Raw genomic sequence first — 27,552 nt, forward strand, 5'->3', positions numbered from 1 at the left:
GCATCGGCAACAAAACGAAATGGTCGCAACGTTCCATATCGTGATCTCGTTATACGTTAAGTATTGTGCAGATGCACGCTATCTTTGCCGGTTATTGGTGCTCGCGTTTAATCCATAAGTTTTTGAGGTTAATCGAAATGATCTTGTGCGGCCATATTTGTATTTTTGTATAACAGCTCTTTGATGCATAATGATTTGAAATATGGATCGCAAACACGAAAAGTCATTAAGTTGGAATATTTTTGAACGGTACAAAAAAATAATTTTAAATTCGTGATAATCTTGAATTCTTTAATATACTGTGCTATAATTTAAAAAAGCAGATACTATATTAACATTTAAAAATTTACATTTCTACCTAATTCAATATAATCAATTATGTCACGTAACTTACTTGTGGAGTTTATAAGTGGGGATATTTTTAAAATACATTATAATAAGTTGGTATACTAAGCCAATATATGGCTTCCGTGTATTATGTAAAAAGACAGACGATAATAAATCCATTTTTATTGTTAATGTGTTTGGCTTGTATTCTTATAAAGTCATACACGACGACAATTCATTCCAAAAATATACAATGTGCACGAATTATGTGATGTCTCCAAAAGTACGATAAAATAGAATTATGAGCATGAACACAATTGGTGGTAGGACTTTGTGCCCGTCTGGGTGAATACCACCAACTCATATTCTACCGTCACATATAAATAGTTGGTATTATTGTGTTTCGGTTTGAAGGGTGAGTGAGCCAGTGTAACTGCAGGCACTAGGGGCATTACATCTTAATTCTCAAGCTTGGCGCATTGATGACGTCAAGGAAACTATAATAAGGAAGGATTGGTTAATATTTCTTATAGCGCCGATATCTCTGAGCGGCAGTAACCACGTTCCAAATGGCCCATTTTTCGGTCCGCATAAATAATGAACATAGATTACATTATAAAAGTAGTACGAGAACATTAAATTATCTAACAGTAGGGGACCGCTTTGCTTGGCTCAGTGCATCACGACAGCACGTCATTTGCAATGCGACCGCTACACTACCGTAAAACGGGACCGCGGGCAATTCGGTGCTCCTGACAGCGCTCTACGAAGATTTTACATGTTAATTGGACTTGCATGTTAAATTTTCACATAACTTTTTCTAAAAAAAGGGTTATCAATTCGTTTTTTTTTCAACTTTGGTATATCGAAACTCTGTCATTTATGAAACGATAATTGAGATTTGGATAATTGAGTTTTGCTTAGTAAGTTATACTTTTCGTTTGGACCAATTTTTATTTGAAGAAAAAAATTGGACTCAGTTTTTTTTTTGTTATTAAAATTTTATAGAATATTAAATAGAACAAAATATGATAAGGATTATTCGTAAGAATAAGCTTAATATAGATTAATAACTCTGACATTTCTATTTATACATGAATTGATCATAAATAGTATTGTTTTCTTTGAATTGCTTGACACCGACTCCAAAAACAGCTTGTGTAATAAATATTGAAATATACTTATTAATTTCTTTATACACAGTTTACGATATGAGTATATATAATATGTTTTTTTATTTTAGTATCTAAACTCGTCACCCAGACCAGTAGCAGCTGTAAATAGTTTTTCTTCAGAATTACTACTACTTTTATAAAGCTAAAAGATCAACAAAATTATATAACATGTTAAAATAATATATACATAATTGATTCCTAACTTTTTCGGGCACCGTGGAAATCCTCGAAAGCCAAATGTCCAGGGTGTATAAAATGCACAAATGAGTGCTCAATTACAACTGCTTTATCAATTCGACCTTTATCAGGACCAATGCGTTTGTTTGCTTTCATATGCATGGTCATGTAAGCACAGCCAACTTTCAAACCCCATACTGCTATTGATAATTTCTTGGCAGAAAAAGGTAATAACTTAATTTTGTTGGCCTGACTCGGAATTATGAGATAGCTAGCTATAACAACAAGCAATACATTTAACGAAATATAACTTATCTTACTTTATTTATACGTCATAATGTTTACTATCCATACTTCCATACTTACTAATATTATAAACGCGAAAGTAACTCTGTTTGTCTTGCTTTCACGCCAAAACTACTGGACCGATTTAAATGAAATTTGGCACACAAATAGTCTAAAGCATGAGAAAGGACAAAGGCTACTTTTTGTTTGGAAAAAAGTTCTGTAAAGGGTTGAAAAGGGGGATGAAAGGTTGTAAGTTGTTGAAAGTATTGTCATTTTTAGAACTAGAAGCATAAAACTTATATTTTAGGCTGTACACTTATAAACTAATATACCACCATACCCACTAAGAAGGGAATTTTGGAAATTCTACCCCTAAAGGGGTGAAATAGGGGTTGAACGTTTGTATGAAAGTCCGTAATTTTTTAAGCTAGAAACATGAAAAATTATATTTGGGATACTTATTAAAAAAGGAGTACATACTTATTTAAGTGTTGCTGCATATTCTACCCTTACGGGAGTGAAATAAGGGTTGAAAGTTTATATAGAAGTCTGTCATTTTTGAAGATAGAAACATGAAACTTTATTTTTGGGATACTGATAAAAAATGAGTAGATACATATTTAAGCCTTTCTAGATAATCTACCACGAAGAGGGTGAAATAAGGGTTAAAAGTTTTAATGGGAGTCAGTCATTTATTAAGTTAAAAATATGATACTTTATTTTTGGTATACTGATTAAAAATGAGTAAATACGTATTTAAATGTTTCTAGATATTCTACCTCTAAGGGGTTTAATAGGGGTTGACATTTCTTATATAGATTAATCTGGAATGCCGTCATTTTTTAAGTTAGAAGCATGAAAATTTATTTTTGTTTTACTGATTAAAAATGAGTAAATACCTATTTAAGCGTTTCTTGATATTGTACCTCTGAGGGGTTCAAATAAGGATTGAAACTTTGATATTCTACCTTTGAGAGGGGTGAAATAAGTGCTGAAAGTTTTTATGGAAGTCAGTCATTTTTTAAATTAAAGACATGAAACTTTTTTTTTGGGATACTGATTAAAAATGATTTGATACGTATTTAAGCGTTTGTGGATATTTTACGCCTTAGTGGAGAAATAGGGGTTAATATTCCGTATACAGGTTAGTTTGGAAGTCGGTCATTTTTGAAGTTAGAAGCTCGAAACTTTATTTTTGGACTACCGATTAAAAATGAGTTGATTCGCATTTAAGCGTTTCTGGATATTCTACCCTAAGGGCTGAAATACACCAATGTGGTACACAAAGAGGTCTTATATTAACGTAATATTCCAAGTTAATTTGTAAATATATTCATATTCTATGCGAGCGAAGCCGCCGGTAATAGCTAGTAATTTAATAAAACGTTACATATATAAACATAGCATTCAAATTCGACCTTAAAATTAAACTGTCGTTGTGTTCAAAAGTTTAAATTCAATATTCGATGTCGTAAAGATTTCAGGAATCGATTAATAAGTTATTATGTTTCTATCAAAACCCGGCCGACGGTCTCCTTCCTATGTACCAATTTTCATTGCAATCGGTATAGAAGCTGATGTGCTTCACTGTACAGTATTACTTACGATCTACATTCAACTGGATATGATAAAAAACTTATTTATGAAAAAATATATGAATACCCAAATTTGATGTTGATCGGTCTGACGATAAACGTGTATAATTAGACGTTGATATATCTTAAAGATATGTACGAACATTCATTTTATAAATAAAATAATAAAAAATATTTTCAAATGTTTATTTAGATTTAAAAATTAAAAAGTGATCTATAAAAACATCATAACAATGATAATAATGAGTGCGACTCAACGTGACTTGAATGTAAGGGGGTCGAGTGTTCCCACAATGAGGCTCGCATGGCTGGCTCATTACATTAATATTTTAGAATGCAATACCACAAGCTTGTGATATTTAATTTAAATTTTCATCTCCTTTTAAATAGAATATGCCGCTGCTATATGTTTCAGGTAACATCTTACAAAAACTCTGCGCTGCGACCGTTATAAGCTAATTATTGACAAAACTCATTAATATTCATACGCGAAGAATTATTTTAATGGACGGAATTACTCGTTCGTAAATAAATGTGACATAAGTTACTCGTAAAAGTAAATGGTACGTTTTAAGAGCAAAACCAAGTACAATTTATGTAATCGAACTTTTATGAAACACATTTTGTAAGATATGTTATATAAATTTGACATTGTTTTATAAGTACTCATTAAGATACTTTTCATAAATGATTTATAATTGATTATGACATTCTCTTGAACGATTGCATTCAAGAATTTAATTATCAATGGAAAATAGCCAAATGTAAAGGCCAAATAAACTTAAGTATAAGCTCTTCAGGAATTATTAGTAACCTGAGCCGGGTTTTGAACCCAGGACCTCAAGATTTATAGCCTTATAAGTATCCTCATTGGTCTAGTGGATAGCTTATACTATCCACTAGACCAATGAGGAAGTCAATTTATAAATTAGATATGACATTACCTAGAAATAGATGTACCTACATTTAGAATAATATTTACTTGGTAGTAGGGCTTTGTGCAAGCCCGTCTGAGTAGGTACCACCCACTCATCAGATATTCTACCGCCAAACTGCAGTACTCAGTATTGTTGTGTTCCGGTTTGAAGGGTGAGCGAGCCAGTGTAACAGGCACAAGGGACATAAAATCTTAGTTCCCAAGGTTGGTGGCACATTAGTGATGTAAGGAATGGTTAATATTTCTTACAGCGCCATTGTCTATAGGCGGTGGCGACCACTTACCATCAGGTGGTTCATTTGCTTGTCCGTCTACCGATATCATAAAAAATAAATAAAAATATACCATTAAAAAAACAGTCAGTGTGGGCCACGTCTTTTAATAAGGACGACGAGCTCCAACTCCTGCTAAGATTTGGTGATGTTGAATAAATAAGAAAAATTGTAAATCACCACACCTAACTAAAACCAAAAAGTGAAGAAGGCATGGACAACTGTGTCCGTGGATGTAGTTAAATTAAAAAAAAAACATAACAGAAAAAAAACCTCTTATCAAATTGAAAACAATACTACGTTTATTTTAACCAAAATAATTACCATCCAAACAATACACACAAAATCAATGAAAAATTATAATTTGAACATTAAGCTTTGAAAAGAGATCCCTTGGAATCTTTTATTCAAAATGTCAAGTCGGTTTTCCGTTTTGTTTGTCATCTTCATAATTACCTAATTTGATTATGGTTTGTTATTTATTCATTTCCAAGTTAAAAATTTATCTTCGTTAGCAAACTGTTATCAAATAAATTTTAAATATTAATAAAATTAAAAAGTTGCAAAGCTATACATTTGCATTTTACAGGGTTATTGGTAATTCGACGTATTCCCGTTGGGAGGTGATAGGGGTGACTATTTGCGATAATTTTAACCCCCACATGCATAATGCAAAAGTGAACCATTTTTGAGTTATCGCGTTTTTTAGATTTTTTCAAAATAAGTCAAAAATTTATTAAAAAAAAGTATCAATTAAAATCAATTTTTTTCTTCTGATTTATAAAAACGATTAAACACTGGATATTTTTCAATATTTAAACAATAATTATCGATCCAAATTTAAAAATGCGAGATAGAAAACGATATTATTTCAATTTTTTTTCCCTCAAATATGCCTAAAAAACAAAAAAAAACATTATGAAACCTGTTCTGCAGATCATTTTAAAAACAATTTATTAATTACTTTGTAACTTAGGTACTGAACTGTTTATGTATCTAAATTTAATTTTAAATTTGTATTAAGTAAGTAAGTTAAGTAAATAAGTAAGTTTTTTTAAATTGGATATTATTTTAGATCAATTTTGTGGGAATTTTAAAGAGCGACTTTTAGTACGAATTCGGTCATGTTCGAATACGAATTTCCACCAGCGTCCTTTCTGATCATTTTATTTCGGTTGCTTTGAAATAAATTCCTAGACTAAATTTATACATTTTCGGAAAGCTAAGTAAACGATTATGTTTGTTTGGTCGGGATCGGTGTTTTTTTGACATGGATTTTTATAGGCCAGGTTAAAAATATTGTGCTACCACTATCTTGGGCTAAGTACATACATAATAATTTCAAGTTTTAATGTAATATAGTATCGTATTTTATTATTATTTAGTTGAGGAACATGGGGTCTTTAGTTGTCAGCATAATATGCTTCTTTTAAGTTTGTACTAAAAATACTATTACAACCGTTTTTACGTCGACAAACATTTTGGACGAATATTCTTAATAAACCTACATCGATAAAAGATAAACCACTTCCTTGTTGTACGTAGCTATTTTTTTCTTTAAAGGAAAATAAATTAAAGTATCGTAAAACACAATAAAACTTTATACGACACTTGGCTCTAACTTATTCATATTACAGTAACTTTGTTAAACTTGCAAACAACTGAACTGAATCTTTACGGTAAAAGGATAGTCGTTAAAACAATTTACTTGAGTGACTTTGTGTTATTAATAGTTTTTACAATACAATAAATTCCGAGTTGTTTCTGCGTGAAATCGACATTGATATATTCATATAAGATTAACGTGCATATATTTTTATTGAATGTAATATTACGAAATTAACATAACATAACGTAGTTTACATTGTACTTTATGCAGGATAAATATAGGTATAATTAATTAAGAAGTAAAAAGCCCAGTGGTGAAAAGTCTTAACTGAAAATAGCGGGTTCAAACCCAGGAAGAGGTGCTAAATTTTTATTCATAATTTATCTGAACGAAGATAAACATCAAGATTAAATCTACATATAGATGATGCATATGTAGATGCGGAACCAATCCGCATTGTAACAGCAGATGGAGTCTTAGACCGGTAGTGGATAAAGACTTTACAATCTATTACGTTAATACATAATAAATGCATCTATACTGTATCTACTTAGAGAGTAAATACATGCCGTTTGTTTATTCTGATATTGATTAACAGATTGACAGATTATTTTAAATTTGATATTTAAGCCTTTGAGCACACCAATATTAAATTGCAATCGAAAAAATACTTTAACAAAATAGTATAATTACAATACCATTTAAAAGTTGAGCAAATATTTAATGTGAGGAAAGAGCTTTTCTTTCTTTACTGTTGATTTAAATAAATTATACTACGAAAGATAATGATATCGCACTTTTGAAGTACCATCATTATTTTAGAACTGATTTAAAAGGGTACCTAAATTAAGAGATCCATAGGACGACGTCGGAAATTTTAAAGTGTTCTTTAACTCAAGGATATGCCCTCGGCCATTGTAGGAACGCTTGACCTCCTTATCTCCGTCTAGTTATCGCTTCAGCCGCTTTACAATATACATAACCTGATACTGAAATGTATTGACATTCGTAGAATTTCTTAAGCATGCGATGTCTGGTATTCTGATGCAATTTATTATACTTATGATATATTTAACTCGTAAATTGTTTATTTGCCTTTAGCATTATGCAAAGTCTACATATGTGGAATACTATCTGTTGTTTTGCTCTTACATTGAATTACTGTTATTGCCAGTAATATTACTTATCGACAGTACAACTACAAATACCCCAGTTTTTCAGATAGCCATGGGCGTATGGTATAGTACTTTCCATCAGATGAGCCTCCAGTAATTAAAAAATTGAGGATATTGAAGATAGATCTTATTTTAATTGTAATGTAAATAAATGTATTTATATAGTTATAGAGTCATTCTGACATTTTTATTAAATTTCATTTTTGTTTTTTTTTATACGTATTTAATAAAGTGTTGAATACAATTTCAACCAATCAGTCTTTGTGTATTTTTTTTTATCTAATGAAGATAAGAAATTAAAGTCACATTTAGTAACATTAAGAAGAACGAATTATTAGCTTTTTTTTTAAATATAGATCAATTGACAAAAAGGACGCCGTTTGATAATGTTCATCGCGAATATAATTCAACGAAGCAACAATAATTCTATTACAATTTCCATATGGACAGCTACGGATATCTCGAGCGTGTTATTTAAATGCAAATATTCTTGCTTCCAATAAAACTCCTATCTATAGAGGTAGATACATATAGATCTAGAAGAGGATTTCTAACAACAATACTTTGTTTTGCAAACATTATTTTATTTATTAAAACCTTATACTCTTTTGTAGTTATAAAAACAACACGCTTTATACTACGTAAGCCATATTTTCAATATGTTCAAGGCTTTATGTTATTTTAATTTTCTCATATGTTTTATTCCTTTCCATTACTCTTGTTAAATATGTTATGTTGTTCTTTTGTATTTTTCGTAGGTTGAAAACAACTTCAAAAGGACAAGCGGAAAATTTTGTACGAAGAAAATTATCCTACCTCCTTTACATGGCTCAAAATCTTCCCTGTAAAACATTCCTTACTCCACTCCACGATTCAAAAAGTCATAAAAAAGAAACATTCCACAGATTTCATTTTTCACAAAGCCTTGCAATTGTAACTGTGTATTAAGAGAAGAAATAATAAGACACATTGAAAGGCTAAGATAACAGCTAAAAAGAGTAAAACGCGCGTGAACCTCTTCGGAGGGCGCGAGGGGCCGGCGCGATGCGGTCTCGCCAGGGATGTACGTAATATATCCTGCGGACGAAGTAGTTTCCCTGACATACAGCTCGCATTCGCTGCCACGGCCTCGGCAGCGACCGACCCTCGATATTATCTTCGGGCCACCGCCGCCCGTGCCGTCTAGTGCGAATTTCCTAACCCCGACCCCCACCCCGCCCCGCGCCGCCTCAGTCCCCAAAACGGCGCCCCCGGAGCCCGCGGAGCGCACGCCGGCCTCGCCGACGCCGTCGCTCGAGCGGCCGGCTAAGCTGCGCGAGCGCACGAAAGCAAAACTCCTCAAAAAACTCGGCCGCCATGAGGACAATGAATTCGGAAAGATAATTAGAACCCCCGCCCCCGATGAATTCGAGCTGCCCGCACCACTGCCTACCCCCGCATTTTCGCGGAAGAACATTTTTGACAGAGACTTTGACGCTTTATTTGAGGTTGCGAGTACGCCTGAATTCTGTGCAAATATACGCGTGACTACTCCGGAACCAGACCGTAGGTCTGATGTATCGGCGGCGCATTTCCCTTCACCCACTGCATCCTCCCTTAGTCTATTACCTCCTCGGCCACAGTCGGAGCCTGCGCCGAGTTCCTCTCCCTCTCCCTCCGCCCGTACGTCCTCGCTATCGACGCCTCCAACACAACGATCATCTTTCGAAGGTTTTTGAATGAGTTTCGATTTCGGTTTGAAGACATGCTAACCGACTAACCAGTAACGTGTAATGATCACGTCCATTATGCATGGTGATTCTAATTTCTAACACTGCGTTTAATATATATATATATAGGAGAGTTTTTTTTTCTTTTGTGTGCAATTTCATATACTTTTGTATTATATATTTAAAATCTGAATGATATCTTTGAGTTATAATACGTTATTTTATTTAGCAGGATCAAACTCAAAACCGAAGAAAGTTAGTTTTTTTCGAAAACTAAGTCGGGCAAAGGAGGCATCCCCTTCTCGTCCAGCCACCATGCAGCAGCCGTCGATTGAGATGGCTCTTCGGGAGCTGACTCATCCGGCGCATAATGATCAATTGAAAAATCAGCAACAAGTCACATTCAAACTGGTCAAAACAGGTACAATTTTTGTTTATATTAGAATACGTAGGATTTTCAAACACAAATTGCATGCATTAACATTGTAAGAGGAGAAATGAAAACCGAAAATGAACCAAATATGAGATAAAACACAAACAGACTACATCGTCAGTAATCTCATTGACCCAGTCCATAGTCAGCCAGGTTACATTTGCTAATTGAATTACTCTACTGAAATATTGGAGCTTATATGACATTTGCAGCATTCGTATCATACCATAGAAATAATGCAAAACAATTGCTACAATTTCTTAAGAAATTATGTATAAATAAAATACATATATGTTTTAATATGTACTCACTTCACCATTATTTACATAATTTATCGAGGCGGGCTTTAGTAATAACTTAATAAAATCTTAAAATTCCTGACTGACATACAAAGCATGGCCTAAGCCGGTAGTTCTTACAGGAATAAAATTTACACAGGGAAATTACTTATGGAAAGTAGATAAGTATTAAGAAATTATTTTTCAAAATTCATCTCTAACGGGATTAAATAGGGGATGAAAGTTTGTATGAAAATTCGTCATTTCTGATGTTAGAAACATGGAAATCGGAATTAAGGCTTCCGTTAATAATCTAAAGGAATTCATAATTAATCATTCATTTTTGATAATTCATCGCCTAATTCGGTGAAATTTAGGATGAATGTTTGAAATAAAGGAATCTGTGTTAATGTATCAGAAACTTATTTGGAAATTTGCATTTAAAACTCTATTTTCTTCATCTCTTATACGAAATCACGCTGATATTTTAAAGATGACGGGCGCGCCTTAATAGATCTTATATGCATTTATGAGTAAAAGCCAGTCATGTATATAAAATTGGAGATGAAAGAGTGTTTACGATGGGATATCCCATCGGAATCGGCTAGTAGTATAATATAATATCTATGTTTAATTTTATAATACTCGTGAAAATTATGATTTTATCATCAAGTGCTCATAGTTCGCGTATTTTATTCGCACTCTACTAACTCAGGAACAAATCTATGGATTATCATTTCTTTTTAATTAAAGGTTATCAGCATTTTATAGCTATTTCATAGCTAATGTTACAATAATATTTAATTTATGACTCCCGTTATATATTATTGTGTATTTGCATACAAAGTTCGAATTTTCTATCAAACTAGACTATATTTGCGTAGTTTATGGATCTCACTTTCCCAGCTTTAATTCGATTCGATTAGATTATATTATTACTGTAATCCAATTCGTAATTGCCTAATGACTGACTGATCAAAATTTGCAGAGGGCCGGTGGCATCTTGCTTCAGGCAGACATTATTAACCGAATTGATTTGAATAAAATGTGTGGTCTGAAAAATGCTGTGAATATAATATAATTGGTATTTATTTAATTTTATTTCAAATAATCGAGGGTTATAGGTACTTTAATGACAATTATTTCATAAAAATTTGATTAGGAATACAGAAAAGATAACTTTCAATTTCAGTAAAAATGTCAGGTGGAAATGTAGCTGTTATAAACTGATGTAACCAATCAGATTGCGAGTAAATACAAGCAATTCGATTTGAATTTGATTGTACCTCCTTTCGAGACCTGTTTTTGACGTGCACTGTAAGATCACCGGAAATATTCTATATTAAACCGTGTATAACTTCAGGATATTAAAAAAAAACACGCCTGTTCTATCTTCAAATATCAATCACATTTTTTTTATACTGAGGATATTAACGTAATAATAACGATCGTGCAAAGACCGTGTTTGAGTTCAATTTAAAAACTGAAAAAAGTTGTATATTATAATACTTATTTGTTATTTATGGATTTAATGAAAATTTTAGCTTTCAATATGTTGTTAAATAATTCATTAGAGGCCTAAGTACAAATATTATACTAAACAAACATAAATATATAATTTCTTTTTAAAAATACATAATGATTACATACGAACTTTTACGCTAACAATGTAAGCCAAACAATAACAGTATCACAATATTTTCGAGTAGTGTGTACACCGGTTTTCATGGGTACGCCGATCCGAGGTCCCGGGTTCGATTCCCGGCCGAGTCGATGTAGAAAAAGTTCACTAGTTATCTATGATGTCTTGGATCTGGGTGTTTGTGGTACCGTCGTTACTTCTGATTTTCCATAATACAAGTGCTTTAGCTACTTACATTGGGATCAGAGTAATGTATGTGATGTTGTCCAATATTTATTTATTTATTTTATAAGCCGCATTATAATTATTTTAAGTTTTAATACTCATACTAAAGTCGCAATTAATTTACTTTATTTTATTTTGTATAGTATTCCTTTTATCCTTACATGATGTGTAACCGAGAATATATTTATTCTGAATTATATAATTCGAAATCTGATACCTTGTTTCCGTCTTTTCTTATATTCAGTCTTACAATAAATCTACTTGATAAATTTTTAAAATGACTGACTGACATACAAAGCATCGCCTAAACCGGGAGGTTTATCGAGATGTGGGAAAATTTGCACAGGATTTCCTTATGCAACGAAAGTTAGGCTCCTGCTAATGAGATAAAAACGGATTTTTTTTTTCAATTGATTCCATAAGTTTTTAAAATTGGGTATGTAAATTTGTACAGAAATTCACTTTTTTTCAATGTTGGTTTTACGAAAATCGGTGTTTTGGGTAAAAAATAATTAGTAAAAAATAGAGATGTAGTATTTTTAAAAACTCTTAAGGATGATAGTTTGTATAGAAGTTTGTCATTTTTGTGCGTCACAAATAGTGCCCCGTGACCGAGGTAAAATGAGGGTTTACATACATTAGCAGTCTGTAAATTTCCCACTGCTGGGTTAAGGCCTCCTCTCCCTTTGAGGAGAAGGTTTGGAGCATATTCCACCACGCTGCTCCAATACGGGTTGTTGGAATACACATGTGTCAGAATTTCGTTGAATTTAGACCCATGCAGGTTTCTTCGCGATGTTTTCCTTCACCGCCGAGCACGAGATGATTTATAAACACAAATTAAGCACATGAAAATTCAGTCGTGCCTGTCTGGGTTGAACCCGAAATCATCGGTTAAAATGCACGTGTTAGATTTTTTTTATGAAACACATATATTTATTTAGCCATTATAATAGCTGTTGTAAACGTAATATTGTATCAATTAATAATTGCAAAAAAACCAAGTACCTTAATCAAAATATACTTTATTCAAGTAGGCTTTTACAAGCACTTTTGAATCGTCTGTTTGAAAAAATCTGTTTCCGCTGGTCGGTCTTTTGCTTGATGCAAGTCTATCCCACTAGCAGCGGGTGGAGGGGGCTTGACATGTCTAGGCAATAGGCAAAACAGAAAAATAAAAGAACAAACACATCACAATTAACAATCACATCTAGCTACAAGGTATTGTACTTCGAGAGCGAAGTACGTGTCAGGATGGCCGTGTCAGATTAAGTAAGAAATAAATAAATAATTAGGCAATTACAAACAAGGCTTACACTATGTATTGTATGTTTTAATGAATTCTGTAATAATAATCATTTAATTTAAGTTATTTTTGAATTGTATTGATAACATCGATATTAAATAAGAGGGTACTTTGACTTTTCTGTTCATTATTGTGAGTCACGTGATTTGTAGTAAGACTTATATAAGTGATGGAAGCTCGGTACAGAATACTTTAAGTTTACTCTTCACTTGATCCTGGACCAGCAAGCTGCTGCTAACATTTAAGGTACGATATAATTTTGTGATATAATATAATTGTTATTGCTTGTTAAATTATTGATGAATATATGAATTGTGTTTTTGCAATTATCAATATACAAAGTTAGTATTATATATAAAAAGTTAGTATAATTGTATTTAACTAACATGATTGTAATTTTGGATATTGAAAAAGAGTAACTACTGAGTTTCTTGCCGGTTCTTCTCGGTAGAATCTACATTCCGAACCGGTGGTAGCTTACTTTAAATAGTTTGTTAAATGACGATTCAAAAGTGCTTGTAAAAGCCTACTTGAATAAAGTATATTTTGATTTGTACTTGGTTTTATTGCAATTATTAATTGATACAATATTACGTTTACAACAGCTATTATAATGGCTAAATAAATATCTGTGTTTCATATATAATCTTTTTTTGTCTTATAACCTTAAAATATAATAAAATAATAAAGAAATAGAAATTATTCTTAAAATATCCTGACATAATGTATTAAGTCTTTCTATAAAAAATCTAACACAGGGGTTCGAACCACTGGGCCACCTCGGCTCGAATAAGGGCTATTTTTTATGATACACATACATGGGTGGATCACCTGATGGCGACCAAAAATCTCTAATACTTAAGAAAACTTGTTGGGTTTCTGAATAATGTTTAACAGATGAGATCTCCCATCGGGTACATAGCTAGTATTAAAATAAATATTCAATATATAGTTTTTTATCCTTACGTATTACTTTCTTACAATATATATTGGGAGTTTGCCTGCAAAATTGGATACTTGAATAAATAATTTGTTATATCTCTAAGCGACTATGGCTTTTTTTATTGCCCTTTGAGGCAGACTTGGCGACTTGACGATAAATGGTTACAGTCGCCATGATCGTGAGCAATGCCAAGTGGACAGCCCAGCCACTGCCTTTCGAAAAAAAACTTTTCTTAAGCTTTACATAAAAAAAGAACGTTTCGTAACGCTGTGGGAACACGGAGGAAGGCGTTACCGCTTTACTTGTGCTGTGATGTATCGCTTGGACCTTTTCAAGATATCAGCTTCCGTGACGATAAATTACTTTTGACCTCCAAGTGGCTTCTGTTTTAATCGTCCTTGGAGTTATATGGATAACATGGCTAATAAAGACTCGGCATGGGCTGAGAAATCCAATACTGTCTGGGATTCCAGGCGTACCCTTTGGAATTGTGGCACTGTGACAAATATGTTCTTCTTGGCCTTGCTCTCATTTGAGGGAAGACTAGCAAAGACCACGGGGCATAATATAGTGCACAAGTGTGTGCACAAACATATTACAAACATAGAAGTACAACAATACAACACGATGGCAAATCCGACGCGCCCGGAAAGTTAATGCGCAGGACCAACGGTGCTTTGCAACGCACGGAACTGTACACACTTCCACCTTCACGACTCCGGCCTGTTACTGAGAATTTTTCGATTGAAAAACCCAATAACTTTTTCTCAGCCCGACCTGGACTTTGAAACCAAGAAGATCTGCCTAATTGCTAGCTACTAGATTAACGAGGCAATCAGGCATGTGAACAATTTATATATAATATACAATACCAATGAATTGGCGTATTTCTTAACTAGTTATATTTACAGGTTTATTAACACCTTTCTGAAAAGATATTTTTAAATTACTCTCGTATAAATTAGCCTGAGCCTCCTAACAAAGTATCTCTGGAGGTAACTTGTCGTGTGTGGTAAGTGCCGTGAAAACGAGTCATCATACAACTCAGGCTTTTCGTTTTCATCAAACTCAACCAGCCTTAAAACTACAGGATTCTATTTATATAATAATAAATAATGTATACATTTCGTATCAAGGCTGTATTGACTTTCCTATGCCTGGAGCAAATCGTGGATACAGAATTATGTTACGCTTATCATAAAAATACTTTGTCATCGGTACTGAACAAACATGTTAAATTATAACTCCATAGAATAAGAGGAAGTGGTTCTGATTTAACTTGCAAGATATGGTTAGAACAGACAAATAAACATCGCAAGTTAAATATAAGCTTTCAAAACTAGACCATTATAGGAAACTACTTACCTCTTATTGTATTATTTTACTTGGTTGTGAGGTTTTATTAGGGAACTCAACATCTTAGATCTCAAGGTTAATGGCATATCGGCTATTTGAGGAATATTTCTTACAGAGTCAATGTATACAGACCGCGGTGACCACTTAATATCAGGTGCCCCATTTGCCCGAATCGTAATCCATCTATCGTATCGTATATATATTAAATTATTTTTCAAAAATAATCACTTATAATATTATGTTACTAAAGCAAATACAATTTGATGTTGTGACACTCGTGTATTTATTAATTTTATAAGCCTCATAAAATGCTTTGTGTCAGTCCATTTGCGGGTCAAATCTCATTTCCCAAACGAAATTTAGTTTTCTATAGAGGTGCAGCTAAAATGGTTTTTTGTACCTACATCGATATTTTTGTCACGAACTCCTGACATCCTACATTAAAACCATTATCTAACTTGTGTTCGATAACTTATAACATGATATTTTCATGTTATAAGTTATTGTGACGGGTCTGATTTTTGAACGCCTATTGACAAATCACAAACTTAATCAACGTTCTGCGGTCTCGAAAGTTTAATTTTATATATTTTAGATATTTGTGTGTATATCTCTTTGTATGTGGAGTTGTAAGTAAGTTTAGTTGTGAAATAATTTTTCATTTTGCACATCTTAGGACTACATGCCGATAGTGTGGACAAAACAAATTCTATTCAAATGATTATGATTTCGATAATTAAGTTTATTTTAGAAAAAAAAGGATGTAAGTCGTTACTTTTGCCTTATATTATCAGTGGCATGTTATGTTTCCAATTATAATACACTCAAATGCGCTACAACCAAACGATCTCAGTTGTTAGTTTCGTAGAAGCCGTAATTAAACCCGCTCACTCACCGGAACATAGCCTTACGAAGCATTGTATTTCAGCGGTACGATTGATAAGTACTTTCCCATTCAAGCCGGTATTAAGCCTTAGTTTAGCATAGATTTGGTTTTAGCATTTAGGTATACTATAAATAAACAAAACAATCTTTAATAGTAAACACAAAAAGTCACGTTTAAATCTATTTGTCATAGTTTCAGTGCACTCAGCAGGGGTAGAGTTATGTGCGATTTATTAAATTTAAGTAAAATAGAAAATATGATAAATGAATGTAATTATAATATTTTTGTATGCATTTTTCATGGACGGTATGTGGTCACCATCTCCTATAAACATTAGTGCTGTAAGAAATATTAACCATTCCTAAGATTGTCAATGCACCACTAACCTTCCCAAGGTTGGTTGTTCTAAGATGTTATATCCCTTCTGTCTACAGTCAAAAGCCAGTGTGACTTACTCACCTTTCAAACCGGATCACAACAATACTGCTGTTTGGCGGTAGAATATATGATTAGTGGGTGATACCTACCGCGAGGAAGGGCTTACACAAAGCCCTAGTAAGATTTAAATAAATTGAATTATGAGCTTAAAATTTAAAAAATCTGCTTCATTATTTGTATTTAGCAAAATATCGACGACTATATATAGAGTAGTAAATTTATCTTTAAAATGGAAACTTTTTCAGTAGGTAAATTTTCTTTTTAAACTGAGGACGGCTACAGCTTCAAATAAAATCCCTCATCTAAGCTGTAAGCCATGTCTGGAATAGAGAAATCTTGTTCCGACTCGCTCGCTTTACCCCGTCTCTAGTAGAATACTTTAAACATTCGAAAATCCAATAAAGACCATTTTTTATCGGCTTGTGTAAAGATTTTAGTTGTAAAATTAAATCAACCTAAGAATAAATAATATACTTCTAATAAATTTCATTTACAGCAACATCAAGTTATTTCGTTCAACTCTTTTGGATTTATCTTTAGAAAATATAACATTTTATGTTTATATTTTGTAAACGATATAGTAAAATTGACTTTACTCTAGTTAGAGGTAACAGTATCCTCTAATGAGAACAAGGGAAACCAATTTTTGTACTTTTTTAATACTGGCATATATTTATTAATTTGTAAACATTTTTTTATATACATTCTTAGTACACGCCGTTTTATCTGTTATTTACCAGACCCTCTGTATTTATTTGACGAGAGTAGGGATTTTGTATATGTTGTATGTCCCTTTATATAGTATTCAAGTATGCGGAATAAATTAAACAGTTGAATAATTCTAACTTACAAAACGTGTTTAATAAATAAGTGACGAGTGAAACCTATTTATTTGAAAAAGAAATAAATAACCACTGAAACAAAATTAATTTAGATTTCAAATCAAAAGCACTCTCTTACTCACTCACTTGGCAATTTTATATCCTTTTAATAGAGAAAGAGAGAGAACATGTTTTCCTGCTTTTTCACTGTAACCAATTTCACGAGAGTATAAATACAGAGATAATACGATATCTATTATTTACATTAAATGTTTACGGTCTCAGAATAATATGAATTATATTTTATATGGAGTAATTGTAAAAAATATATTTTTTCTTAATTCTACATCAAGGCTCCAAGTATTTACTATATACTTGGCACTTATCGATAGACAAATCTTCTAGCTTCAAGTACAGATCAGTCCGGACCAGTCGGATTTAACGAATGTGTGTTGATTACCAAAGTTTGTATATGGATTAAATTCTGACAAGGCTTCTGACCTCTTCATGAACTTAATTTGATATCGTAATTCTTTTTTCTCCTGCCAATCTACATTGGAGCAATGTCATTAAACGTCTTTGCCAAGCTCTGGTATATTTATCAAACCGTAGCTTTACATATAGGTATATGTGATTATAATTTAAATAGCTTTACAGAAATAAAATATAGTTTGGTGTCCCAGTTCGTCTGAAGAATTTATTTAATCAAACTTTTTGATGTCGTCTTTATATTAACTTATAAGTCTAATTTATTTTTTTACACACGGTAAACAATTTAAATGAAAGTTTGTTTTCTTTTTTAAATACTTTGAGAGGTGCTATCATTTTTTATTAGTATTTAAGTGGTCAGTTCATGATTTAACTAAATATGAATCATCTGAAATAAACAAATATTTAATCATATAATTTATTTCAGTTATATTTAATTATACAACAACATTCGTGACTTTTTCAAACCTTTTTTTATGGCGTGAATAAACGCGATTGAGTCACACGTTTCCGATAGACACGAAAATATTTAAATATGTTCTTTATTGAGGCAACCCTAACCCTTTTGTTAAATTACTATGAAAACGCGTTCATCAATTTTAGCAAACATCTTTCGCGGAACACATTATGAACTATCTACTACTACTACTGGCTTTAGCGCCATATAAGATCGATAATCCCCTATTGTTCCATTTTCCTGGATGGCACGTCCTCAGGTGAACATACGAGACGCTGTTATCATATATGAGACGTTTTAAAATATAGCGGAAGTTCTTTTCAGGAGTAGTGTTTAGAGCACATTTTGATAATTTGGAATGAATAACTTGAACATAAAATGATTTGAAAATCGAATAAAAATCGTTACTAGTTGAATATATCTTCAATATCCTGTAATATCTATTATTAAGTAAAAGGTACCACACGACAACAAAAATCCATACTAATATTATTAATGCGAAAGTAACTCTGTCTGTCTGTCTCGCTTTCACGCCAAAACTACTGGACCGATTTCAATGAAATTTGGTACACAAATAGTCTAGAGCATGAGAAAGGACATAGGCTTCTTTTTAATTGGAAAAAAGTGCTGTAAAGGGTTGAAAAGGGGTTGTAAGTTGTTAAAAGTATTGTCATTTTTAGAACTTGAAGTATAAAACTTATATTTTAGGCTGTACATTTATAAACTAACATATCATGACATCCACAAAGAAGGGAATCTTGGAAATTCTACCCCTAAAGGGATGAAATAGGGGCTGAATGTTTGTATGGAAGTCCATCATTTTTAAGTTGGAAACATAATACTTTATTTGAGGATACTGATTAAAAATGAGTACATAAATATTTAAGCGTTTCTGCATATTATACTCCTAAGGGGGTGAAATAAGGGATGAAAGTATGTATGAAAGTCCGTATTTTTTTAAGTTAGAAACATTAAACTTTATTTTTGGGATACTGATTAAAAATGAGTAGATACGTATTTAAGGGTTTTTGAATATTCTACCCTAAGAGCTAGAATACACATCAATGTGGTATACAAAGAGATCTTATATTAACATGACATAAGTTAATTTACAAATATATTCATATCCTACGCGAGCAAAGCCGCGGGTAATAGCTAGTAAATAAGTAATTGAGTTAAAAAAGGTTATTTATGAGAGAGGTAACTTTTTCTCTATAGAATATAATCGATTACAATCAATTTATAATATCTTTAGGTTTTGTTTTTTGGTGTACTTTCCTCTTTTAAAAATTCTACAAAGATGAAAATATGTTCAAATTCTGATGATTTTTATCATCATCATCATCAAACCAGTTAAATACTCGTACTGACATCTTATTAAATGTCCCTCTTGTTACATCCTAATTCCAAAACCAAATATAATTACTAGTGTATTGTCTGATAAGCACTCATCGAATCGAATCAAATTCGTTGAAAAATTATAGTTTCGTGTTAATTATATCGAGAAAATTTGTCAAAGAAATCTATAGATATTTTACTTTCATATAGCATAAACATTTAAATATATATAATTCCGTTTATTTTCGCATACATTGTCATTTATGTGTCTCTTAATCGACGAATATTCAAAGATGCAAACTCCAACGTACTTTTTATCGTCTATACATTCTTATTTTGTGTATTTTGTACTAAACTTCTTATTTTTTTAACAAGATTTTAATTTATTAGTAGGCATAGGCAATGTTATTATTATTAAAACACGACCCGTTTAATCTTGTGATGTAGCGTTTCATGTACGAGTATATATGTACGTATGTTGTTCGGCTTTAGATGTTATTAATATAAGAGGCTTAGCTATTTCACTTACCGACATGTATTCAAGCATTTGTTCAGAAATTAGGGTATTATTTAACTAAATTTTCAGTTAAAGAAGAAGTTATTATAATAATCACAAATTTCAGCGGGTTCGGCCAAAATGGGCCGAAGTTTTAGCCAAAGCTAAAAGATTTTAGTAAATGTCAAAATTCATCGAACTCTTAAGAGAGCCTAAAAGGACGACGGAAGAGGTATGTGCGATGGGCGGGGGTCGAGCTGCGTTACGCCAGTCAGCCGCCTTCGTTAGTAGTAGTAGATAAAAACAAAAGTAAATCGTATATGCATTTGGTTTCTAGCGTTTATTAAGATACAGAAAACATCCATAAGTCATACGTTAAATTATTGTGACTTGCAGTTGGTAAAACATTGATTAAATTTATAATTATATTATGATTATTACTCTTCGTTTTAATTTACTTAATTTTCCAAAAAGAAAATATTAACTGAAAAGAGGTTCAAAGAGTTTATTCGCTACACACTAACGCCGCTTGAGTAAAACTGAAACTCTGTGTGATTGTAAAATTACTTTTTAATAAGTAAATATTATAATTGAAAGTAAATATTATCTAAATAAATTATGTACCAAACACACCTAATACTAATTATAATATTTTTTCAAGAAATTATATATCTATCACGTACCGCAATTTTTTAAAATGTTTTATGTGGTTGGAATTATATATTTAAAAAAAATGGAAGGATACAATTGTATATCTTATAATATTTTTTAATATTAATTAATAAACATTCTTAAAATATTAATAAAATGACTTATAATAATTATTATCCATGAATAAACATTGACCTGACATATTATTTTCCTGTTAATACAATTTTCAGCGGCTTAAGAAAACGAGCTACTTTCTTAATTTATCTAAGGAATTAACCGAAGGCATTTCTTACTTAACTCAAATAACGAAATTTTGTATTGTCTGTCTTAATATATAATATTACTTTAATTGAAGGAGGAGGAAGATAATTGACAATCGATCGATCGAAAATCCCTCTAGAATAAGTTTAATTCACAAGAGAAATCAATATAACGAGGTAAGCATATTTTGCAGTCGGTACAATACTGTTGACAATTTTAGAATAGAATTACTAAGTTGATAAAAAAATAGAACAGTATTGCCTCACATATGCTTTTCAGTCAGTGCTGTGTTTTTTTTTTGCGTACAAGTACCCACTTAGCACATATGGAATTCGCGTTGTCGTTTAGTTGTTGTTACCACTGTCATGAACATTTTTAACAACGTTAACAGCTTATTTTAGTATCAAAACTTATTTTAAGTAGTATAACCAATCTGTCAAAAACAGTTCGGAGGCATATAATATTGTGATTTTTTTTATAAAAACTTATTATGAATAGATACATACTATCTTAAGTAACTTCTTTATATGTTCGCTTTACGATAAATTTAAATTTCTTAATCATCGACTATGTCATTTTCGGTAGTGTTTTGCGGTTGATTGCGTTCGTCAGAATCTACTTTTATTATTTGCAACAGTAGTCTTTGCAAATATTACACATGTGTTGAAATGATAACTAAAAATACTTTGCTGATCTTGGTCTACTCAAATACGTCAAAACTACTTTTTAATATAATATTAAACTAAAGTGTATAATAAAGTATACGAGATAATAAGAGTACATTCAACATTGAAGTAAATATTACGGAAAATAAGATACGATGTACATGGCTTCGTTACCTTCGTCTAAGTAGATTTTGGCTTAAACGTCAAGACGCTAAATTAAATATCATCGTGAATTATTTTCATGAATGCAATAAAGAAATATCATGTAACTATGTAGTATTTTAAATTACAATAAATAATTTATATTTGTATTTTTTTTTTGAATTATGTGATGGTGTTTTAATATTTGAATGTTACCAGATATAAAATAACTTTATCAAATAATTATGTCAATAATGATGTATTGTAAAATGTGTTCAATCACCACTTTATAGGTATCTATATATATGTATAGATTAGTTTCAGTTATACTCAAAAGATGTGAACTTCAAAATGTTTCATTCTTATTATTAAAATAAACAAAATCCGAACTTAATTAATATTGTTATCTTTAGTACCGATTTTGTTTAAATCGAATCTGTTGCTGCTATCAATAACAGAAGTTCCCGTAGGAATAAGAAATTGGAGCAAGAACAAAGTTGGTATTAAGTTAAAATCAATACAAAACAATTTAATCTATTTAAGACCGTGAAAGTTTTTCTAAGTCCGCTTACAATTCTAAACAATGCACTCGCAAACTAACTGATTTCCTTAACTTTAGCAGTAGTAAAGTCGAGTAATAAGAATGGAGACATATTAATATGATTAAAATAAAAAAATACGCGAACATTATAAATCAATCATAATAATACAGTTGTATTGACGTAGTTTCACGAATTGTTGTCAAGATAAATAAAAAAAATGTAAGATTCGATAAAACATGACACCATCAAAATTGGAGAAAATATTTATAATTCAATAAATCATTTATGAACTATGAATATTGAAGATGATCATAGTTAATATTGCATAATTGTGTAAAATGAAAAACGAATTAAAAAATGATTAAAGTATGGCCGATAGAAACTTAACGATGACTAATGCCACAAAATTGGACACTTATTTGAATCTTTATCTAATAAATAAAACGAAAAATTCAAAAGCATGATTTGCAAATTGCAAACAATAAGCATCGAGCATAGTATTTATTTATATGATATGAAAATCTCCTGTATTTTCGAATCCGATTAAGAATACCACCTACTTTAAATCACACTCGCGCAGTGTATCACGCGAAGAGTAGCGAATTAAAATGTAGTTTAAATATATTTTTTACAAAAATATCAAATTTATATCATAATACGAAAGCAACATCAATTTCAGATGAATATTATCCGTGCAGTAAAGTTTGTGAATGAAATACGAACAACCCCTATTTAGGAAGCAGCTTGGTTAATTTGGGTATTGCTAAATACAGTGCAAATCGTCGTAATTTGAGATTCTATCATATATACAAAGCAGCCGGAAATATTAATACTCAATTGATCTGTTTCTGAGCTAACATTAGGTCATGTATGTAAGATAAACTATTAGTAAATTATTTAAATTTTTAGTATTGGTTTTTCGATTTAATTAGTCCGTAACCTTATAAAGGTATTTATAAGTAATACGACATAATGATACGTCATTGCGTACAATAATTCAAAAACATCAAACCGCCATGAGTTGGTGGTAAACGTTAATATTAGATGAGAGAACTATCGTACACTCTTGCCTATCAATTAGCACAGGCTTATGAGCTGAGGGGTTTATAAGATATTCTTATACATAATCATATACTCGCTGGAGTCCAACAAAAAAAAAAAAATCTTGACAATGTTACTAAAGAAATAACCTTAATTAATTTAATTTTCTCATATTGAATTTAAATCTTAAAACTAAAGTCGTTAAGATATATTTGCTTTGACGAATATAAATTCTTACTTTCTTGATTTGAATCTGTGATTTCTTGCTGAATTCCCGTCAGTGTTTTATTTTTTTAAATTTCAAAAATACACCGAATAAATTGTTATGAATACATTAAGTTTAATAGTTTCTAAAGTAATGATTACGGGGAACTGGGAAGTTTAATTTTACAAATACATACCAACATGACAAAACAAAGTTACTCGTTGGAGTCGTAGGTGCTATAGTGAAATATATATTGTATGCAAAAAAAACAACTGGCAAACATATCTCAGTAACTGGAGATATACCTAATCTGACAGAAAGTCCCAAATGGATATTTCAAAGGGCAAAATTTACAATTGATTCAGCGGCCCGCTGTGAAGGAAAATTATGTAACCGTAAATGTATATTTATGAGTGTATAAGAATATATTTATTAATATAATATATACACTATGTATACATATGTCTTATATCGAACTTGATACTCATTTATTTTCTTTCTATTATTAATTGGCTATATCTTAATCTTCACAGACTTGTTATCTATAATGTATGTGTGTGTTTTTATATAGTCTTCGTATTTGTATTGTATTCAATAAAATAATCAAAACACATATTTTTTTAAGACTAATATTTATTCTTCATATACACTGAATGCCACAACGTAACAGCTTAAAACATAAAAGTAGTTCATACAAAGCTAATAATAAAAATAAAGGGATTGTCGTGTACGTGTTCCTACACCGCCTGTTACAAGTTGGAAAAATCACATCCAACTTCTGACCAAACATTTATTTTTGTGACATAATCGTAACCACAAAATTAAGTATACAAATATATTATTGTAACGCCGTAACGTACTAATACGTAGAACACAGAGTATACGTAGAAGACAGATAAATATATATATTAATAAATTTAGTTTTTAAGTTTATTGTCGTTACATCTTTCGGGGAAATATTTTATGTGAGTATGATTTTACATCATTATACTATAATTGTCTCTCTCCATAGTTCTTACAACAATAAAATGAATGATTACGATATAAATTGTAAAAGAAAACTTAAATAGTATAACATTCTAAAACAGCGACAAAACTATCAAGAAAAATACATAAAATACTGGTTATACAAATGTACATTGTACAGTATACAGCTATGATAAATTATTCCTATTCGGGGATAGGAGAACTAAACACATCACAATAATAAAAAAAAAATCATTATAATTATAACTCTAACCAAAGCAAAAATATATATGAATTAATCAAATTTAACATTGGAATGAAGAGCTCTTTTATGGGGTCATTATACCAGCCAAGCTCAGTGGGCAGACTGTCTGAATATAATTTCAATATCCAAGAAAATGTTCTTCACAAAAATATCACTAAGTAAAATATCGAAATAACATTGAAGCACTCACTTGATCCCATATTTGAATAACAATTTATAAACGATAGAACCGGATGGTTGGATTGGGATTTCTAATCGAAATTGGACGATTTCGTTCGTTCTCGAGTTCGTTATATCATGAATAAATTGAATTGATTTCGGGATAGGCTACTAATCTATGCGGTTTTGATTTGACAATGTACTTATGAAATTATTCCACTACTTATGAAACTATGGATATTTACGTATGAACATTTGAATCATTAAATTTTAATCTCTCATCATACGTGCTGATACATAATGTATCAGCCGATGCCTCGGAAAAAACGGAAACCGGTACATAACAATACCGAGTACTGCTGTTTGGCGGTAGAATATCTGATGAGTGGGTCGTACCTACCCAGACGGGCTTGGACAAAGAACTACCCCCAAGTAACATTAATTTGCTCTTAATTAAAAAGTGAGATTTTATGAATATTCAAAAACCCGAACGAAGTACACGAAGTTTTGTAAGTAAACTATTTGTTACATTTTGTGCAGTGGTAGCTAAAAAAGATTTCGAAGAACTAAACGTCGATATAATTAAAGACATAGTTTTACAATAAACAGCTAAAGCTAATATACCCATGAGATATCTTTTATTTTTCAAATAGAGTCTTACTAACATTTTTGAATTATCATTGTACAACAATCAGACAATTTGAATGCCAGTTAAGAATAGACATTCTACCAAAAAGAAATAGCAAATTACTCAGCTCTTCTTCTCAAATGAATTTACATAAACCCATCTCATCCGTTTATTTTGATATATTATCTATGCTAATATTATAAATGCGAAAGTATCTCCCAAACTTTAGCAATACCCAAATTAATCTAGCTGTTTTCTCAATTGGACCTATTCATATTTCCTTCACAACTTTACTACATAAATAATGTTAATCTGAAATTGATGCTGCCTTCATAATCTACACTTATATTTTAAATGCAGAAGTAACGGTCCGTCTGTTAAGCTGTCAAAACTAAATCGTATGATAAACTGAATTTGATGAAATTTGGTATGAAGAAAGGCACATAGGCTACTTTTTTATACATAAATCCTACGACCGTCCCCACCCTACAACTTAGACGAAGTCGCGGACGAAAACTAGGCAATAATTAAGTCTTATCTATTGATGTTGATATTTTTATGAAAAAAAAAAGAATAAATGATATATTTGCGAACTTATAAAATAAATGAATATAATATATTCAAGCATAATACTGCTTACTTACTTAATAAACACAGAATTTGAGCGATAACTTTATGAACTTATTAAACAAAATCTTATTATGAAGTCAGTTCAAGGAATTTTGAATAATTGACGCATGTCTAAGTGACATTACTGAGGCGTCGCTGACGACATCTCGGAGCAGGGAAGTCTTGGAGATTTCAAAGCTTCTAAATATTGAACTGAGAACGTTCGTTCTTACATTTGCCGATACGGCATTAATGTCGGACGATCATATCTTTCGACAACAATTCATGGCGTGGGATAAATTGAAGAATAATTTCGAACCGGTATATTACCAAACTTCATTAAGCAGTCGTCTTCTTATAAAATATCAAAATAAAATATCGAGAAAAATTGGCTATGTAGTGGGTAGTTAATGTTTCTTACCATGCCAATGAGTATGGCTGGTGGTGACCACTTACAATCAGGTGGTCAATTTAGTCTACTAACCTATAAAATAAAAAATAAGCTTATAAATTATAATAATCATTTAATTTGATTATATTATTATATGGAAGTATTATACGGAATTTTGATCCTGCAGTTGCTATGGTGGTAAAATATCTTATTTTACGGTGATCTGGACAATATTAACTAATGTTTTTAAAAGAGAACCATTACTGCAACTTCTTGATGTCAAGCGTCAACAACTTCTTTATAAAACAAAATGTTAAAATTCCCATTGAGTAACATCATAAATCATAACATAGTTTATATCTAATTCAACGAAACTCAAAAGACCTCGATTGAAACTCAAATATATATTTTTTCTAACTATAAAATTTAAAATGCGATGTATCAAATAGCTTAATTAAAAGTTTATTGAATAACAAAATAGGCTAATTAAAGGTAGCCGGGAAACGTGTCCAAACAACCAAAGAACATTGTTTGAAGTTGCTGAAATTAAATATTTTATGAAGCAGGAACTCCATTTCTCAACAGAATTAACAAGAATAACAATTAAACGACCACTTTAAAAGAACTTTCGCAACAAAAACTAGATATTGCATAGC

General features: G+C 31.3%; 1 protein-coding gene across 13 annotated transcripts in view; it reads left to right on the forward strand.

The window, feature by feature from the left end:
* Stacl (Stac-like) overlaps positions 1–27,552 on the forward strand; it is a 180,589-nt gene that overhangs the window by 35,856 nt on the left and 117,181 nt on the right. For 10 of the 13 annotated variants that reach the window (XM_064215108.1, XM_026629944.2, XM_064215109.1 and 7 more), the window contains exons 2-3: positions 8,314–9,265; positions 9,494–9,685. In XM_064215108.1, coding sequence (XP_064071178.1) covers positions 8,617–9,265; positions 9,494–9,685 — 841 coding nt within the window. In that variant the 5' untranslated portion in view covers positions 8,314–8,616. The remainder of the gene's footprint in view (positions 1–8,313; positions 9,266–9,493; positions 9,686–27,552) is intronic. The other 3 variants (XM_026629945.2, XM_064215110.1, XM_064215114.1) reach the window with 2 other exon arrangements.

This window comes from Vanessa tameamea, chromosome 6, assembly GCF_037043105.1.
Source record: "Vanessa tameamea isolate UH-Manoa-2023 chromosome 6, ilVanTame1 primary haplotype, whole genome shotgun sequence".
Taxonomy (NCBI): Eukaryota; Metazoa; Arthropoda; class Insecta; order Lepidoptera; family Nymphalidae; genus Vanessa; species Vanessa tameamea.